Raw genomic sequence first — 20,765 nt, 5'->3', positions numbered from 1 at the left:
GCTCATAGTTTTTGGCAGTCTCCTCTGTGGAAAAATGTCCAAACTTCTCGATGAATGGCAAACAAAACAAGGATAAATTCACTCTGGTTAGGCAACTGCATAATAACAAAATTACATAATATTTTAGTGGTGACATCTTCTGATTAAAGTTCCAAGTTGGTGTAGTTTCATTTTCACTGTTTTACGAATAGAGGAGTTCATTTAGGCACTGAATTTGAATGCACGGTGTTGAGGTGTACCTCCCGGTACAATTATTATTATTATTATTATTATTATTATTATTATTATTATTATTATTATTATTATTAGTATGGCATTGTACACAAAAACACAATACGATATATATATATAGTGAAACCTCGCCTTAGACATCTCTAAGATGTGGACACCCCTGATACAGACAGAATTTTATGTCCTGGCGGATGTCCTTTACCAACAATGATAACGTTACCTCTCTTTTGCTGACCCTCCCAGGTAGGGGCACAAATCTCTATTCCATGGTCCCAAAGTATGCTTTTATCGCTTTACTATGGACACAAATGGACCGAAGGTAGAATTGCAGAACAGTGTAGGTTTGTACATTACAAAAGACTGGTGATTACAAATAAAGTCAGTGCACTAGAAGTATTTCCTGGAAATGTTGTTAACCTTGTACGTGGTAGCCTCCTGGGTCTAGGCATTTACAGTGCCCATGGTAGGTATTTGAAAGGTGTGCCTTAAATCTGTTGCTCTTCATTTGAACACAGGCAAATCCACTCTTAGCGCTGACACTGGAGTATCGAGGTGAGACAAGAAAGCGGCCCAGTACAGTAGCTCTGTTTAGTTACTGTTGTTTGCTTTCTTTCAATATATGTAGTTAGTGTATCTGAAAGAAAAAGTTTAAGACTTTGGCAAAAGGTTGAAGTTATTGAGGGCATGAAAAAAAAAAAAAAGGAGCTTAGTTTGCATGTTTTTGCAGGTATATTCAGTGTGGAAAAGACATATGTAAATTCAACTCTGACAAGATACTATTCTGACAGTGGCACAAGAACAATGATGACAATAGAAAAAACTACTTTCCTAAAATTCAAGGTCTTGTTATTGATAAAGTTCTGATTCAATGGTTTTCAGTTGTATGAAGCAAAACCATGTCAAGGAAAGGCTCAGTAAATAGCAAAAGGACTGTTAGTCTATGAAGATTTTAAAGCTTTGAATGGTTGGCTGGAAGAATTTTGAGTTAGGCACAACATAACTTCAAAACTGATGTCACTGGCCTACAAATTACACAGAGGAAAGAGAAAGTGTCCTCCATTATTGCAGGTTATAAGGGAGAAGTAGTTTATAATGTGGACCAAATTGCTCTTCTCAAAAAAATATTCTCATTTTCCAGAGCGAGAGATGTAACTGAGGAAAAATATCTAAAGTGTGTGTGACTGTGCTACTTCCAAACATCCAAACCTCTTGTTCTTGAAAATTCATCAAACCCTTGCTGTTTATAAAGGACTGGCTGCAAGGAAGTTAACAGTGAAATGGAGAGCTAATAGAAAAACTTGGATGACGAGAGAAATTATGAATGACTAGCTTGTTTATTTTGATAAAAACTGAAAAACCAAAACAGGAAAGTTTTATTTTTCCTAGACAATGCAACCTCCCATCCTGAATTAAACTTGAAGAATGTCCAGTTAATGTTCTTTCTCTCAAACCTACTACTGTCTGTCGACCTCTTGATCGAGGTATCATTCACGTTTTGAAAGGCCAGTACAGACAGCTAATACTGAGTCAGTCATAGCAAACCTTGACAAAACATCATCTTCCTCTTATCTGACTGTCTGTATCTGTCACTACTGGATGCAGTGGTTGGTTTGACTTGGCTTGGTAAGCTGTAATGAAGGAACAGTTTCTTTAAGGCAAGATTTTGTGCTAATGGGATTAAGGGAACTTGGAAAAGTAAGAGCAAAAAGAACTCCTACAAAATTCAAACCAAGTTCTTTTGAGTCAAGTAGTGTACGAAAATTTGAAACCAGTGAATAATTCATCTTGATTGATAGATGTACAGTTTGAGGAAAATTCATAGGATATTAATGAAATGGTGTAGGATGTGCAAGCAACAGAACTGAAAATGGGTAAGTGTAGTGACAGAAAGACAATGGTAAATAGGAAAACTACAGTTCAGATACTTCAATAACCAACTATGATTTGGCTTATCAAATAGTGGAACAATTGAAGACATTTGCTCTTTATTCCAGAGATGCTGAAAGCCTTCAACCAATACAACTACTCCAGTTCATTCTGGAGAAGAAGATAGTCACTGTGAAATGTTTTCAAAAATCAAAATCAAAATCTCTTTATTTGCAAATGAGGTGTCTACCTCGGTGGCAAATGGTACACTAGAATACATTATTGTCAAGCACTAAATTTTAAATGAACAAGAGAAGAAATTTTTTTTTTTTTCTAGAATACAATAATATACATTTTATGCTAACAATTTTTTTCTATTAAACAAACAGATCATCCTTAACAAATTTATATTGTTTACAAAATTCTACTTATAATATCTCTTATACTTACATAGTCAACTCATATACAGTACGTGGAATTACTTCAAATAATACTATGCAACTAGTATAAGATTAAAATTTACATTGCATTTATTTACTTTTTTTTTTACCCATTTTGTTTTCAAAGAACCAGCCAATTGTATTTATTTATTGAATACCCTAATAGTTTTAACCCTAATTCATGCAAGTATATTAGGGTTGTAGTCTTGATCGCCTAATTAATTATTGGTCCTTGACTCAAAATTAGGAAACTAAATTATTGAAGATGTGGTGAACGAACTTAAGGAACTGTTTGTAGCAGCTGGATTTTATAAACAGATGGTGCAATGGCTTTGGAAGTTCCACATGATAATTGTTTAGGTCAGGGGTGCTCAACGTGGGGCCCGCGAAGGCATTTTTTGTAACCCTGGCAGAGTTTTTTTAAATTCATGTTTTTCGTAGATACCAGAAAAACTAGATAATAAAAACTTTATTGTAATTTATGGTGAAAGGGGATAAAACCATAAGAAAAATCTCTGAATTATTCATAGTTTTTTCTTGACATGATATTTCTTTTACTGGGCTATAAGAAAAGTTCTAAGATTCTTAAATTATTCCCACCTTAAACGCAGGTTAGGGTTAAACTTTATCCGTTCATTTCTTGGAATTACAGTTGCAGACTTGTCTGGAGAGTGAAAAGCTCCTGCATTTCACAGGGGATTAAATAAGTACAGTTATCTCATAATTGACATGGAAGTAAAAAAGCGAAAATGGGAGAAATATCTGAAACACTTATTCCAAGATGACATGAGGAGACAGGAACCAATCAGATACAACGGGACCAGATATCCTAGTAAGTGAAGTGGAAGCGGGCATACAACGAATGAAGGAAGGGAAAGCAGCCCAGATGGCATACAAGCAGAATTTCTCAAACTGCTCAGTGAAGAAAAAATAAAAACGATCACAAATATATTCAACAACATTTACTCATCAGTTAAAATCCCTCCAGAATGGTTAAAATCAGAATTTATTGCTTTACCTAAGAAATCGAATGCCAAAGAATGTGGGGCTACCGTACCATCAGTTTAATGAGCTATCTGCTAAAATTGTTTGTCAAAGGGATACACGAGCTGATATACAGTATTTGTGAAGAACAGATAGCATCCAACCAGTTCTGGTTTTTAAAGGCAGTTGGCACTAGAGAAGCCATATTTAGTGTACAGGTACAAGGATATCAACTGTAATGTATTTGCATGCCTCATTGATTATCAAAAAGCGTTTGATCGTGTGAATCATGAACACATGATAAACGTACTCAAGAAAGCAGAAATTAATGGGAAAGATCTAAGAATAATAACAAATCCATACTGGAACCAGTCTGCAGTCATGAAAATAGATCAAGACCAATCTGAGCAAGTGAGAATACGCGGAGTGGTCAGGCAAAGATGTACTGTATAATATAACCGACACTCTTCAACCTTTATTCTGAGCACGTATTCAAAGAAGCCCTATTTGATGTGGAAGAAGGAATTTGAGTGAATGTTGTCAAACTCAACAATTTGCGCTACACAGATGACACAGTTGTCTTTGCAGATACAATGGAAGGGCTACAGAAGTTGATGAACAAAATTTCTGAAACAAACACTGGACATCATCACTAATAAAACAAAATTTTATGACCATCAGTAAGACGAACACCCGAGGCGTAAATCTAATAGAGTCAATCAGTCAATACTGATCTGCATTTAGGGCAGTCGCCCAGGTGGCAGATTCCCTATCTGTTGATTTCCTAGCTTTTTCCTAAATGATTTCAAAGAAATTGGAAAATTATTGAACATCTCCCTTGGTAAGTTCCTCAGTGGAGCAAATAGAGAGAGAGTTTAACAGTATCCGTACCTGGATACCATCATTAATGAAGCTTGGGGCAATTCGCAAGAGATATAAAGTGTTGCATTGGAAAAGCGAGGAGTGTTTTCAACTCAATGAGCTCAACCTTCAAGAATCACGACCTTACCATGGATACCAAAATGGGGCTCCTTAGGTGCTGTGTTTTTTCAGTTCTCTTTTATAGTGTGGAAACATGGACCCTTACAAAAGCCACCACTGCTAGACTGGAAACATTTGAACTCTGGCTATACAGAAGAATTTTGAGAATATCTTGGGCTCAGAAAGTTACAAACGTTGAGGTTCTACGCCGAGCTATCAAGAGACCAGAGCTGATCAACACCATCAAGTGTTGTAAACTACAATATTTTGGACACACCATGAGGAATCAGAAAAGATATGATCTGCTTCAATTTATCCTGCAAGGAAAAATAGAAAGAGAAAGATTTCCTGGGCAAAGAATTTCCTGGCTCGACAACCTTAAAACCTGGTTCAACAAAACATCTGCATAACTGTTGGGAATTGCAATGGATAAAGCCAGAATAGCCATGTTGATCGCCAACATCCGAGGTGGACAGGCACGCTAAGAAGAAGAAAGTAGCACTAAAACTTTCCATGGCCAGAGGGAAACTTAGAATGAATTCAGGCACAAATGTTTTGCACTGGAATCAGGTATATATGTCGAGGGGGGAAGTAATTCTCTTGTTACTGAACCCTTTGTATTTGATGTCCAGAGGTTGTTCCACTGACTTATTAGGTATGTTTTAATTCGGGTTTTTGCGTAGCTTGGGGGTGATTTAGTGTTGATAATTTTTATATTGAATGAGAAGGCTGCTTTTGTGAGGATGTCTGCCTTTTCATTTCCGGGAAAATTGGTATGTCCTCGGATCCAGACGTGGGGGCACTGCTGTGCGGTAGATCTTTTAGTAGCATTTATTGGGTTGACATTATGCTTGTCGCTGATTGTGTTCAAATACAGCCTGCAAGTCACTTAGTATCTGAGCACTAGTTGTTGTGTTCACACCACTCCACAGCAGACTTGTTGGCCTATAGCTCGACTTGAAATACTGAACAGCTGGATGACAATTTATATTAGGCTGAAAACACTTTGCCGTTCTCATAGACAACGAATGCGCATCCCACTTCGTGAGATTCAGCGATATTAAATGTGAGAGAGCAGTCTGTATAAATGTAGTAGCATGGTTGAGCGAGCAGCTATTGCAAACATGTCTTGAAATACTAAGGTGACCAGATTCCAGGATATGACGGTTCTTCTCCCCTATAGATTCGAGAATTGTTGCAGGAGATGTTATATTTTTCTTCATTAATGTGAATTTGGCCGTTCCAGTGGCAGATAAGAACGGGCTTTTTCCAGCAAGGGCAGGTGCTGCTTGTGTAGATGTTCTGTGATAAATACAAGATATTCAAAGGACGATTCCTCTCTGAATCTGAGGAAAATCTGTGTAGTATATAGGCCTAATGCAGAATACTTCTCGAGTTTAGTTTCCATGACAGCCTGCTTGCAATAGCAATGGCCTGAAGAAATTTATCTGATTTGAGCATTAAAAGTTAAATGTTTAACTAGTAGGATTCCCAGATATAAAAGTTGATCTTCTAGTGAGATTTCCTGTCCGTTCATCGTGAGTTGTGGCTTTATCAGATTTCTTCTGCTCGTTACGACCCTGGCCTTATTTTTCAGTGGATTAAATTACAGCTTGTTTTTGAAGTCCTACTTGAATAGCATATGTAGTGCTATATTTGCTCAAGTGCAGTATTCATTGGCAGCTTCGTCAGCTCGTCAGCATAAGCAACAGTCGTCAGCAGCAGTCTGTTGGAAGAGGTACTTTGAGGGCGTCGTCGTACAAGATATTCCAAAATCCTGGGCTGTAGGTAGATCCCTAGGGGCTCCCTCTATTGATGTATTTAGTTGACATTGCTCTTCCAACTTGAAGTTTCACTTTTCTGCTGCTGAAGTACTCTTGAGTGTTTTTGTACAGACTACATGAGGATTGCTTTTCTTTTAGTTGATACAAAATTTTTGGCCACTACATATTATCAAACGCACCAGTTATGTTCAAAGAAATTAATATGCCTATTTTTTGCCTGAAAAGATGTTCTGAATTCAATTCAGTCATGTAGAGAACAGCATTTTCAGTAAATTTTTGAGGGTTAAAACTACACTGAAATTGGGATAAAGGGCTGTGACAACGCATGGGGTACATAATTCTGTCGATTATTAGCTCTTCCAGAATCTTTCCTAGAACTGGCCGGAGGCAGATTGGTCTAAAAGACTAAGCTGTATAATTAAGGTGCTCTCTTTAGGAATTACTTTCACTACTGCAGTTTTCCACGAGGTAGGAGAATGGTTCAAAGCTAGGCTTTTATTGAACAGTGTAACAAATGAGGATGGAAGACAGAAGGGAATATTTTTATTATGTTGGCCATCCCAGCCTGGCGCTTCTTTGTCATTTTCTTGTAGAATGATTAGCTTACCATTTTGATGCAAGAAAAATACGTCATCAGATGTATTGGGGAAATCGTGGATGAAATTCTCACTGCTCTCTGTGCTTCTGTATCTCTGTTCAGAATAGGCATTTAATAGAGCATTTGCAGTATCAGAAAATGTTTTTTATATATTCTGTCGGGCCGATGACCTTCGATGTTAGGCCCCTTAAAACAACAATCATCATCATCATCATCATCATCATCATCATCATATGATCAGTCTCTGTTGAGGTTAGGTTATTGAAATATTTTTGATTACCTGGTAAATTTCTGAACGAATTCCCAAGGTTTTTCTTTTGTAGGGGTCGAACAGAATTCTTTCCAGCACTCCATTTTTTTTAAACATTTCTCTTTGACTGCTAGATAAATGTTGTGGAATCTCTGATGTAGGTCAAACCAGCCTAGACTACTTGTCAACAGTGAGTTGGCGAGTTGAAGTAAGATATTCTGTAGTAATTCGGGATACTCCAATTAAAAGATTTTGCAACTGTTCACATACCATACAGTAAATCTATATACTAAATCTCTTAAAAGGTCTTTTAGATAGTACTGTACATGTAAGCATCCTTTGCGCGTGTGTTCGTGCGCTATTTTCAACCAGTAACACATACAGAAATCTACTGGAGTTGTCCATATCCTACTTCATTTGTCCTGACAGAAGGCTATATGTACAAAAGTTATTTATACTGTACAGAAAAGTTTGTTATGATTATGACTGAATAAAGGAATGAATAGCATCTCAATAAAATTAACTTCATCAGCATTTACGTCATCTTAAGTAGTCATTCATCTTGAGAATAATATTTTTAGTGTACCTTGTCCGTAGTAAAATTGTAATAATATGTGGAGGTCAGCCCCTGCATCTTGCAAATTTTATCCATTAATAATTTATCATCGAGCGAGTTGGCTGTGCGGCTAGGGGCGCGCAGCTGTGAGCTTGCATTTGGGAGATAGTGGGTTCGAACCCTACTGTCGGTAGCACTGGTTTCCCATTTTCACACCAAGCAAATGCTGGGGCTGTTCCTTAAGCCCTCAACCACTTCTTTCCCCTGTCAGCCCTTTCCTATCCCATCATTGCCATAAGACCTATCTGTGTTGGTGCGACGTTAAACAACTCATTTAAAAAAAATTATCCTCACTGCCTCACAATCTGTTTGTGTTGTATACAACTAAAGTAAACTGTGATGTATTTTATTTGATCTAGGCATTTTTTTTTCTTAGATAGAAATGAGGCAATATTTTTTTCCAAGGACACTTTTATATGCATTAACTTGTCATATTTTCTCACGACTACAGTTCATCTTTACAAGTAATGAAAATCATTTTCTCCGTATTGAAAGAATCTTAATTTATAATAATATAAGAAATTTATTTTAACTCAACCTATCAATACAGTAAAAGATGTTAACATATTAGTTCAACATCGTTAAAAATCTGCATTCATTCTCAACATTTGTATATAAATTTTAAACTGTCTGCAAACCTAGCACCAAATAAGACTTCAACTACCATTATTATCAGCACTGTACATATGACGGCCTTGTTTTGTGTGAAAATTCACCAACGTGTTCACTAGTGTAACATTTTTTGATTAATTTGATATTTTGTTAATGATAAGATCTTGTAAAATGTTTTTTAATGTATTCACTCATGTAACATATTTTTATAATTTTCAACCAGACGTCTGGTAGAATTTTGAGGTATTTGATATGACTGATGATGCCCCACAGAAGGGGCGAAACATGTCTCAACGATTTTTAACAATGTTTAACTAATATGTTAACATTTTTAACTGTATTGAATAGGTTGAGTTAAAATAAATTTCTTATATTATTATAAATTACAGTTCATCTTCCTGGCAAGTTTGAAATTACACCCATGTAGAATGGGACTGGCTTGGAGCCAAAGATGTCATCCATGTCCTCCTTGGCAGCATTGATATCACCGAATAATGTACCTTTCAAAGAATTCTACTAGCATTGAAACAGTGTTCTGCTGACTGCAACTTTACCAAAAGATGCAGCGTAATGTTGCTTTGCAAGTGTTGCAACATACAAAGTGTTTTCAAGCAGTTCAGTAGCCTATTTAAGATTTAAACATTTTCAGACATTCGTAGAACTTCCTTGATGACCCAGTACATAAAGCAGGATTCACTTTTCACCGATTTAACAGCACTTATTTAAATTTTGTAGCAGTGCATGAAGTCTGTTGGATAAGTAGTTTCATGTACACATGAAATGCTTACTGCTGATAGATTTCATGTTATGTTCTTAAGCATGAGCTATTTGTAGTTTGGCACTTAGTACTCAAAGATTATCATTATATTGTAGGCTTATGTCATTCTTAATATGAAATGGTTTTCATGAGAACTTTCTATGCAAGTTTAAAGACATACATTAGAATATTCAAAAGAAGAGCACCTCACTCATATTCATACTATGCATTTTATTTGAGAAACTTTGAATTAGTGAAATTTGCAAAATTTTTGAGATCATTGGTATTCTCTATTTTTGTTGCAGGTTTTCAGTCTCTTTCTGGACACTTTGACTGAAGTAATCCAATCGCACAAGGCTGATTTGTCAGATTGGTTATATGTACTTCTGACACGGCTCCTCAACAAGTTGGGGACTGACCTCCTTGGTTCTATCCAGACCAAAATCCATAAGTGCTTGGGTGTTGTTCGGTAAGTTATCATGGCTGTTATGAGTACTTTTTGTTGATAACTTTATAGATTATTTAGGATCATATCTTATCTCTAGGTCAGGGTTTCCCAAACTACTTGTGTCTGAGGTCGCCTCAACATATCACATGCATGTCCAGGGACCCCCTTGCCACAGAACATAATTAATTCAGTAAACAAAAGACAGAATTTTGTAATATCACTGTTTAATTTTATTTGTATAATATAGGCCTAATATTTACTTTCCTTCAAACTTTAAAGTTTAATTTAGCTTCACTTAGGCTACATGATCATATTTCCTAAATGCATAAAAATTATAAAATAATGTGACACTTGGCTCATACTTACAACAGTCTGGATCTGAAAACTTGCATCAGAAAATTAACTGGGTGAGATGGTGCTGTTTCCAGAGACCAAGCATTTTAGCTCTAGTTCAAGTGTAGTCACTCGAAGCCAAAGATCAGCCTCTGCATTAGCTCTGTTTCTGTATTTCGTTATCAGTTGTGTGAAAGCTGTAAAGGTACAGTCATACAGGTATGTTGTTGTGAAACACATTAAACACAGTATTGCCTTTCTAGACATTGCAGGATATATGGGACCTGCATGGATCCAGAAATTTCCCTGGCATACTTCGGCTAGTTAATCTTCTTCAAGAGGGGCCAGTACATATTCAGTTTCCAAGAAAGGATTTCTGACCCATGAGATTTTCTCAACTAGAAGTGGAAAATACCGTATTTACTCATGTATTAGAATGTAAAAAAGAAATCTTGCACACAAGACCGCCCCCCAATGTAATTCATGGTACAACAGAAAGTTGTGGTAGTATTGGGCATTGAGGGTGTGACCCTTCCTAACAGGGTGATACTCCAGAATACAGTGGCTGTCTTATGTCGGAATGAGCATGACCTACGTGGGTGATGAAGAATTCTGTCGCACCTTGTCGTCGTGGTGAACCTGAAAAACGCCATTCTGCTGATTGTCTTGAGTTCTGGTTCATGCGCTTATGCCCAGGTTTCATCATTCGCAATAATGTGATTTAGCATGTCATTCCTCTCCTGCTCAAATCGCTCCAGGTTGATATGGCTGGTCTCATATCGTGTCCACTTCTGGAGGACCTCTGGTTGTGGTACCCATTTTGAACGCTTCTTGAGCACCTTCCAGTCCTGTCGTAAAAGCGGAACACTGTTGCCCTTGACATACCCGTCCGTGTCATTAATTCGTGCACTATCCAAGCTCTGTCCTCTGTTAAACACTGTTCAATTACAGCCACAGACAGGTCAGTACGGGCAGATGTGGGCCGCCCACTTCACAGCGAGTCTGTTGTTGCTGGGCGTCCATGTTGGAAAGCCTCCACCCAATGTTCAACTGTTCGATAGGGCAATGCCCGATCACATACAGCTGCTCGTAGTTCTACATGACACGGAGTAGCATATCTGCCAGCGAGAAAGGCAATTTTTACATGTGCTCGCTGTTCCACTCTGCTTACATCCATCTTGTAGCATGGCCAAGGTCAAACTGAATGTTTCAGATGCTGGTACAGAGCCATCCTCGCATGCGGTTGCAATCTGTTTGTTGATTTCAATATTGAATGCCGTCAGCTTTCGAATGTATTTACTGCAATTACGGTGATGCCACATGTTTGCACGATATACCATAATTGCCATGACTTACGGAATGACCGCCAGACTAATATTTTTTATAGTTCTGTCCATTTTTTTCTTGGACTGTGAAGATTGTGACTTGCATTCCTTACAGACTTGAATTCACTATATTCAAGTGACTGAATATATCTGCTAAATGAGCAAGTCTCACAAGCCACAAGAAATCATTGAATAAGTCTTTGAAATTGTATACGCCATGGAGAAGAAATAGCCTAAGATCACCTCTTAGTTCAAACAAGCAGGTGAAAATTTTGCTTTTTGACAACCACTTAACCTCTGTACCTCCTGTGTGCAAAAGCAAATGTTCATGGTCAATCCGTATCTTATATAGCACTGAAAGTAACCTGGAATTTAAAGGCCTGGCTTTGATGTAGTTAATGACTTTCACAGCTTCTTTTAACACATCATCCAGTTCTGGGAGCATGTTACTGGTTAATAGTGCTTCACAGTAGATGCAACAGTGCATCTTCATTTCACAATGGGTGACAGTCTTCATATATTTAAAGATAAAAATTTCATTGTTCCGTATTGAAATTATTGATGTTAAAAATTAAATAATTGAAAAGGAGGTTCAACCTATTCAATACTTAAAAGAAAGAAATGCAGTAATCACATTCCTATTTAAATGGGACCGGCTTCGACCTTAGTCCAGGTCATCATCAGCCGTAAAAACATGTACAATGTTTATGAATATTGGAGGTCAGTTTCACACTCTGATAGGCACAAAGACACGACACCACGTTCTGTCATGCACAAAGTCACAACACTATCAACTAATATACGAAGATCAAAAATAACTTGAAGTCACAGACGAATAGATTTGTAGTAGAAAGCCGCCAGCTCCTGGTGATCAGCGCGGCACATTCAAGGTCATGCGCTGCGGTCGAACGCCAAAGTAGAGTGGAGAATGTTTTGAAGGTCCAGAATTTGTCACGGTTGCGGGAAGTTAAGTACGTATATAAAAATATACGACGCAAATCAGTATAATTGAACGAGTACTGGTACTCCTGCTAAGTTCTTGGAAAACAGTTGACTTGAAAAAACAATTGTAGAGAGAAGAAAAAATGTAGTAAAAAGCGCAATATCGGAAAACAAATGAAAACTTATATGCACAGTGCGCTATTTTTTAAATGAAAAATTTTTAGGTTATGATTGAAGTAGTCGAAGTTGGCGCAAGACAAGAGTTAAAATTTGAAAGAGGAGAACCGAAATATAGGTCGTGTTTTTTTTTTTTTTTCATCTGACTTCAATTTCTTTTATTCTTTCTCTTATTTCACTATCACTCTTCCTCGTTTAATTTATTCTTCCTTCTCTATTTAAAAATATAAAAAAACCACGACCTATATTTCGGTTCTCCTCTTTCAAATTTTAACTCTTGGCTTGCGCCAACTTCGACTACTTCAATCATAACCTAAAAATTTTTCATTTAAAAAACAGCGCACTGTGCATATAAGTTTTCATTTGTTTTCCGATATTGCGCTTTTTACTACATTTTTTCTTCTCTCTACAATTGTTTTTTCAAGTCAACTGTTTTCCAAGAACTTAGCAGGAGTACAAGTACTCATTCAATTATACTGATTTGCGTCGTATATTTTTATATACGTACTTAACTTCCCGCAACCGTGACAAATTCTGGACCTTCAAAACATTCTCCACTCTACTTTGGCGTTCGACCGCAGCGCGTGACCTTGAATGTGCCGCGCTGATCACCAGGAGCTGGCGGCTTTCTACTACAAATCTAGTCGTCTGCGACTTCAAGTTATTTTTGATCTTCGTATATTAGTTGATAGTGTTGTGACTTTGTGCATGACAGAATGTGGTGCCGTGTCTTTGTGCCTATCAGAGTGTGAAACTGACCTCCAATATTCATAAACATTGTACATGTTTTTACGGCTGATGATGACCTGGACTAAGGTCGAAATCGGTCCCATTTAAATAGGAATGTGATTACTGCATTTCTTTCTTTTAAGTATTGAATAGGTTGAACCTCCTTTTCAATTATTTAATTTTTAAGTCTTCATATATGCAATTACACCTTTATATTTTTCAGATATAGCCCTGTCACTATTGGTAGTTAATCCAACGCATTGCTCCCACTTAAGTCTACTTTTTGTCATGAACATGTTGAGGACTTCAAGTGCATGGGCGAGACTGAACAAAACATTAAATCCTCATGGATTGTGTTTTCAAATTCTTATTGAATTGAAGTCAATAAGTTTGCATTGTTATAAATATCAGTGCTTTTGCCAAGCTGCAAAGCATAGCTTTCATAAGTTTTTTCTTGTTCCAGCAATGAATATCACACATTTGCTGACTTGTCTTCTATTCTGTGTTTGATTGTATTATCGGACAACGATATAGCTCCCAACATTGTTTTGAGTACTTTTCGCAAAGTTCAGAATTTACCATCAGTTTTGCTGCAGGTAATATAGCTGTTTCTGTCTGATAGTTTGCAGTTGACCCTGTTTTGCAATTAATAGGAAAACTTCATATGAGTACTTTCTGTGTTTTCATGTTGAAAAGATCTCATTTGCTGGTTAGCTTTGAATAAGTTAACATTCATAACCATATGAGATCTCGTGTGACGGACTGGAAATAAATAAGTAATGTTTTTACACCCTGTGTTTTAAACTCCTGGTAAGGAAATTGAAAGCATGCCCAAGAGAAACTGGTTAATCCACACACATTTTTAAATGGAGGAAAATTGAATTTTGTGAATGATACTGAAAAAAGTATAAGGAATTATCTGTGTTAATTTCTGTGAACATAAGGCTCAAGCACACGGTATACTACAGACTTTCTTCAATAAGCCCAAAACAAGACATCAGTAATAAAAGGAAATTTATATTAAACTTATTTGAACCTTCACAAAGCTATCTCCAATATTAAAAATAATATTTATATTCACTACTTAATAATCTTTCATATAACCTTTTTTTTTTTTTCCTTTATTGTATTTCCTGACTGTATTTAGCCCAGTAAATGTATGGTTGGAGATGTTATTTAAGAGCAGTCATTGTAATCATCTGATATGAAGACTCTCAGCTTAAGACCACACGATGCCCAAGATCGTATAAAATGGCGAGCCAAGATTAAAATAGCAGACCCTGTACCAGTGAGAAAACACAAGAGAAATGATTATCACCAAAAATGGCTTAGCATGAATGTTCTAATTCTCCAACAGATTTTATGTTTTGGTAGTATAGATGATAAATTGATGGAATATAATCCATCGGTTCTTTTAAATCTTTCAGTTTTGCAAGATTTATGGGCTTTGACCATGATATTTGGTGGGAAATGTTGCAACTATGTGAGGGTCTACCAGCTAATTTAGTTTTTTTAAGTTCCACAGAATCATAAGCCTCTATCTCACGTTAAGTACCGTATACTTAAAAAGGAGCTTAAAAGAAATTTGGTCTTTAGTTACTTTCATTGTTGTTATTTATGTTCTCGGTATAGAGTGCCAACATAACTGCTGCTCAAGGACTGCAATATTGATATGGTTAACTACTAGTTAGATTATTACTTGATTATAGGCGTATTATCCTTGTAAAATATTGTTCTGAAAAATAATCATATACCGGAGGTACAACTTCTCCGTTCAATTGAACTGTGCTCCTTGTAGAAGGCCATCTGTGATGTGAACCCTGAACTGTGTATCTAAAGAAGTTTGGACCTTTAATCTTTAGATGTCTCTTCTATTGACTTTCATGCCCCATCTGGTGAGAGGACAGACAATTCATTTTTAAGGGGATGTTCTAGTTTCAAGATTTGTGAACCTGAAGAGTTTGTAAATTGTTTTGTTTATGTGCTGAAGTTGTCAGCACTTCTTCGAATTCCTTCTTCCTTATATTATGGACCAATCAGAAATTTTTTGTGTGTGTGTGTGTGTGTGTGTGTGTGTGTGTGTGTGTGTGTGTGTGTGTGTGTGTGTATGTATGTATATATATATATATATATATATATATATATATATATATATATTTTTTTTTTGGTAGCCAATTAAAATTGGGGGGTTGGTACAGGCATTCTGCCTAGGTCGGGAGAGTTCAGGAACCTTCCCCCAAGTTGCTATATAAGCTGGGCGCTTTTGAGTCATTTTGTCATCTTCGTCGCTCGAGTCTTAGACTGCATACAGTGTAAGTGGAGGCAGGGGCAGACTTGCCCATCGTCGGAAGGCCCATCAGCTCAAGGTAATGGCAGACATCTTTTAAGTATGTGATAGCTCCAGAAAGTTAACTTGAGGGGAAGGTTTCAAAATTCTTTCTTAGTGTAAAATTATAAAGTTTAATATCACCTTTTAAATGTAAATTTTCATGCAAGTCTATGGATTCTATTCTAATACCTGCAGGGAAATATGTAACTTAGGGAATAAAGAGTGTCACCCTGTATTAATGCCCGATCAATTTGGTATGGGGGTGCCTATGATTTTCTAAAACTCTAAATTCATCTAACCATTTTTTGAACTTAATATTTGGCCATCTAGTCACCCTCTGTAGTATAGGCTTAGCCTCTGTAACTTTGGACCATAAGCCTGTATAGGATTTTGAGCGTATCTCAAAAGGAGTGCAAGTGTTTCGCCTCCTAACATTTTGTGCATGGTCGATATCTTAAACCTTTTCTGTTGTACACAATGGCCATTTAGAATGGGCACTTATTGCCTCTGTTTAAAGTGTCATTTTATAGACAAGTGTGGATCAGACTGTCTAGCAGAAACGACAGTAAACACTGTTTTAGAAGTTATCTACTGTAAAACTTGGATAAGAAACTTGTGCCTTTGAGAGGTTGGACTGGTGTAAATTTTGGAGCTCAGTCTCCTAAAGGGTAATTCAGTGGAGCAAACATGCTCTGTGAAATAATGTACCTTTAGAGCTACCATGCTCATTAATTTGTAAACTATTGTATCGAGAACCTTCTCCGTTGTACCTGATTCTGATTTTAAGTCGTTGTTGTGGTCAGAGCTGACGAGCTCATCATTATTCCATTTAACTGTTATTTGTTGTTGTTCATTCAGATTATTTATCAAAGTTTAAAATCAGAAAAAGAAATAAATCAAAATTTAGTGTTTAATTTATGCTTTCATCCTTTTTTTGTCCACCCATTCATGCCCGCACCTTCTTACACCTCTGTAATCCACGATATTACCATAACAGATCATATTATATACTATTATAAAAGTCATTCACAAATACACTTTCTCATTTAGAATATTATTTAGGCCCTACTGGGTTGATTACCATTGTTAACTATTCTTATGCACTAGTTCCACTACTCGCCTCTAGAAGACATACGCATTTCAGCCGTGGCTCGCCCTTTCTTTAACTTAATATAATCGCTAAAGGATAGCCCAGCATCACAACAGATACTTCTCTTATCCGACAACAGATGGCAGCAGTTAACTTTTATTTCTGTTAATTTTGCAAGTTCACATGTATTTATGGGAATGCCTTAAAAACACTGTAGTAGGTCAGCAGAGCTTTGTTTTGAACCTCCTCTTACAGAAAAAAGTAACGTTTAATTTCTCAAAACAGTTCCACATGGTCCTTCCAATTTACATTTTGTGTTTCATGCTTTCTTGTGGATGATTGATGAGCAAAAGACAAAAACATAGTCCTCTATGGTCTTATTCGCTGTTGCAGACCATGCAATTAAATTTGCCAGATGCAGTTGATGGAGACAAAAGCTCTGTTACAGAGAAATGGTTTCTAATTTGAAGAAAATCATTGGAACAAAGTACCCATTATGATTATTCATTCATTTATTTGTATAGGCCACTAATGGACCACGTAAAGCGTCTATTTGATGGGAGATTTCCTAAGGCACCACGCTTCTTTCTTCTTCTCACTGTGTGCTTTCTTCCTTTCTTCAGACCAAGTTGTTCCAGTCTTCAATTTCGTGACCTCCTGGGCCACTTTCCTCTTATGTACTTTTTGTCTGAATATCAATCTGTTGTGTATGTCCGAGTCTGTGTTGCCAGCATCCTTCAAGTCTTCTCTAACTTCGATCTACTTCATGGTCTTTATGCCTGTGGTGTATTGATTATTATTGTTATTACAGACTTACAGGCGGCTCACCTCCTTCAGAAAACTATTTGCAGAAGCTAATTCATTTACATTGGTGGTGATAACAATAGAGTAAAATAATATATTATTATTGGTCCACCTTTTCAATACAAAATGAAAATTACATAGGGACAAGTTTCGACCTAGTAATAGGTCATCATCAGCCTGAAGTAAATTAAAGCGTAAATATCGAAGAAAACATAAACAATGTAAACACAAGTACAGTCTTTTTAAAGGTACATACCATGTGGGAAGTTGAGTAGAGATATATTAAAAATAATAACTCTTCCAAATGACGAAGCACTGAGCGGAAGTTATGTAAAGTTCGGTGCGCCGTATATTATAAAAGACCACTGTGCACTAAATGATGTAATAAAGAAGAATAGTAGGTTGAATGCTGGCTTCTTCTTAGCTGTTGTATATTCGAAGAAGATTACGTCGTATTTTATAAGGTATTGATAGACGTCAAAATACATGGATGTTGGAAAGGCTCTTCAGTTTTTTGGAACAAGGCAATTGTTGCGCGTGGAGGCTTAGGAAACCAGAGAAGCGCTATATTATGTTAAAAAATAAAGATCCTTAAAAAAGTCCCGTGCGTCGTATAAATTGTGGAAATGGAAATTGAAAAAACTTGATTCTTAAGCGATAATGTTGTTCATTCAGAGATCAATTGAAAATAAAGAATCGTAACATTGTCTTCTCAAGATGTTTATAAACTAGAATTAATAGACGATGCGAAGTATGATACTAGGAGAAAGCTCTTCTGCTTCTGGAATCTTGAAGGACGATGGATGTTTCACGAGGTGGAATAACATATATGGAGTTAAATAAAGGTGGATATAACTTCGCAGTTCAATGCGGACCATAAATTTGATTCTGAATAAAAGACAGTAAGTTTTTTTTTTTTAATAAGTCAAAAGGAAAATTTAAGCGTGATGTGATGAGCTGAAGAGAGAAACGTAGGTAGGAAAGGATCAAAGGAAATTTTGAGGAGGTGAGGGAAGAAAAATGAAGGTAGGAGAAGAATATATATATTTTTTTTAGCTGAAGAGAGAAACGGAGGTAGGTAAGGATCAAAGGAAATTTTTGAGGAGGTGAAGGAAGGAAAATAAAGGTATGAGAATTTTTATATTTTTTTATATTTAGCTGAAGAGAGAAACTGTACTTGTGTTTACGTTGTTTGTTTTCTTCGATATTTACGCTTTAATTTACTTCAGGCTGATGATGACCTATTACTAGGTCGAAACTAGTCCCTATGTAATTTTCATTTTGTATTGAAAAGGTGGACCAACAATAATATAATATTTTACTCTATTGTAATCACAGTTCAATACGGATCTATCATTATGAAACTTATTTCTTTTAATTACTTAGCCAACCAGGCAAAACGTAAAGCCTATTTATACTTAGGTTTAAAAGTTAAAATAGCCAAATTAGGCAAGGATATCGAGTTTCTTAAACAATGTATTACGTATAATTTGACACCTAATTTTCTCAAAGGCAACTTAAAAAGATTTCGACCTTCACCTCACATTGCTAAGACCCAAATTAAAATGAACAAAATTTGGCTAAAAGAAGAAATTAAATTCCTATACAAGAAAAAATCTTTCTTAAATCATAGATTATATGAAACTCACCTCGTAGCTGCAAATTCACTTTCAAGTGTTCAATGGAATTTATTTCAATCTCTAATTAATAGACTTTTCAACATATTAGTTAAGAAACAGAAAACCTTGGATAAGAAACTTAGTATACTAAAAGGTTCTAAATCTAATAACACCCTTGCTACTAATAATAGAAATTCCTCTAGCACAACAATTCAATTTCATCCACCAATTATTAATTTATCCAATGTTCCTCTGAATGATGACGATAATTCAATTTTAGCCAAAGGTCCTAATCACAATTGGCCTAATCTTAATAAACTTGACAGCTCTACTACTATGATCTTAGAATCTGAACTAGCCATCAGTAAATTACCTCTCGAAAAACAGGATGAAGTTAGGTTCGAAGTTAAACGTAAAATTAACGACATTCTTAACTCAAGTATGAACCCCAACATCCCTATCGACATTAAAGAATCATTCATTGATCAAAAGCGATTACGCGCTCTCAAAAAGAAGATTTCTGATAATAATCTTATTGTCACTAAGGCCGATAAAGGCAATACCACTGTTATAATGGAAAGAAACAATTATATTAATAAGACTAAAGAATTCTTTTCTGATAGTTCGTTCACTGTTGTTAAAAAAGACCCTACTCAAAAAATCCAACGCCTTCTTAAACAAACTCTTAAAAATACTTCATTCCTTTTAACTGAACAAGAAAAAACTAAATTTATTAGCATGAATCCAAGTCTTCCAACCGCTAAAGCCCTTCCTAAGATACACAAACGCGGCATCCCTATCCGCCCGATCATCAATTACAGACCAAGTCCTCTTTATAATGCTTCTCAATTCATTCAAAAGTTTCTAAGAAGATATTATCATTTTTTGTCTAAAAAATCTATTAAAAATACTACAGAGTTGATCGAGAATCTTAATAACTTTCATATCCAACCTAACCATTCCCTTCACTCTTTTGACGTTGTTAATATGTATCCTAGTATTCAAACCTCTAAATTATACCCTATAATTGAAAACAATTTAGGCAAATACAGTCACCTAAGTGCTTTAGAAATACAAGACTTTATGTCTATCCTGAAATTGGTTTTAAACAATAACTATTTCACTTTCGACGGTATTATCTACCAGCAGGAAGGTTTGGCCATGGGATCGCCGGCTTCGGACATCTTAGCTGAAATCTACTTAGATTTTTTAGAACATACTAAAATTGATAATAATAATAACTTCATTAATATTCTTTTTTGGGCTAGATATGTTGATGATACTTTGGTAATTCTAGATGAAAGCACAACAGACGCAGCTTCTACTCTTATCAACCTTAATAATATCGACCCACACATAAAATTTTCGCTCGAATCTGAATCTGAACAAAGAATAAATTTTTTAGACTTAACCATCATTAGGCAACTATATTCCTTAAAATTCAACATCTTCAGAAAGCCTACCCAAACATCTTCCACTATTCATCAAGTTTCCTCTCATCCACAAATCCATAAAAGAGCGGCTTATAATAGTATGGTTCATCGAGCCTATACGGTCCCAATGTCTGAATGTGATCTTAAAAAAGAATTGAACAATATCCGTATGATCGCTAAACTCAATGGTTACAATAGTTCTTTCATTGAAAGTATTATCAATAAATACAAACATCGTCCTATAACCACTCTGAAAAAAGAAAAGCCAAAAATTTCTTCATTTTCTACCTTCACGTTCAATAAAGATATTTACAAGGTCACTAACGTTTTTAAAAAAACATGATGTTAAAATCTCCTTCAGAACCAACAATAATAACGCTAATGTCTTACACAACTCATCATCTATTAATAGAACTG

General features: G+C 36.0%; 1 protein-coding gene across 1 annotated transcript in view; it reads left to right on the top strand.

Moving 5' to 3' along the window:
• Nucleotides 1-20,765, top strand: part of chb (chromosome bows) — an 890,037-nt gene that overhangs the window by 739,021 nt on the left and 130,251 nt on the right. The window contains exon 22 of the mRNA XM_067147211.2: nt 9,425-9,588. Within this exon, the coding sequence (XP_067003312.1) occupies nt 9,425-9,588 (164 nt within the window). The remainder of the gene's footprint in view (nt 1-9,424; nt 9,589-20,765) is intronic.

The sequence above is a fragment of the Anabrus simplex genome, chromosome 5 (genome assembly GCF_040414725.1).
Source record: "Anabrus simplex isolate iqAnaSimp1 chromosome 5, ASM4041472v1, whole genome shotgun sequence".
NCBI classification, from domain to species: Eukaryota; Metazoa; Arthropoda; class Insecta; order Orthoptera; family Tettigoniidae; genus Anabrus; species Anabrus simplex.
Note: the sequence above shows the minus strand (reverse complement) of the source record. Positions and strands in the feature narration are given on the sequence as shown.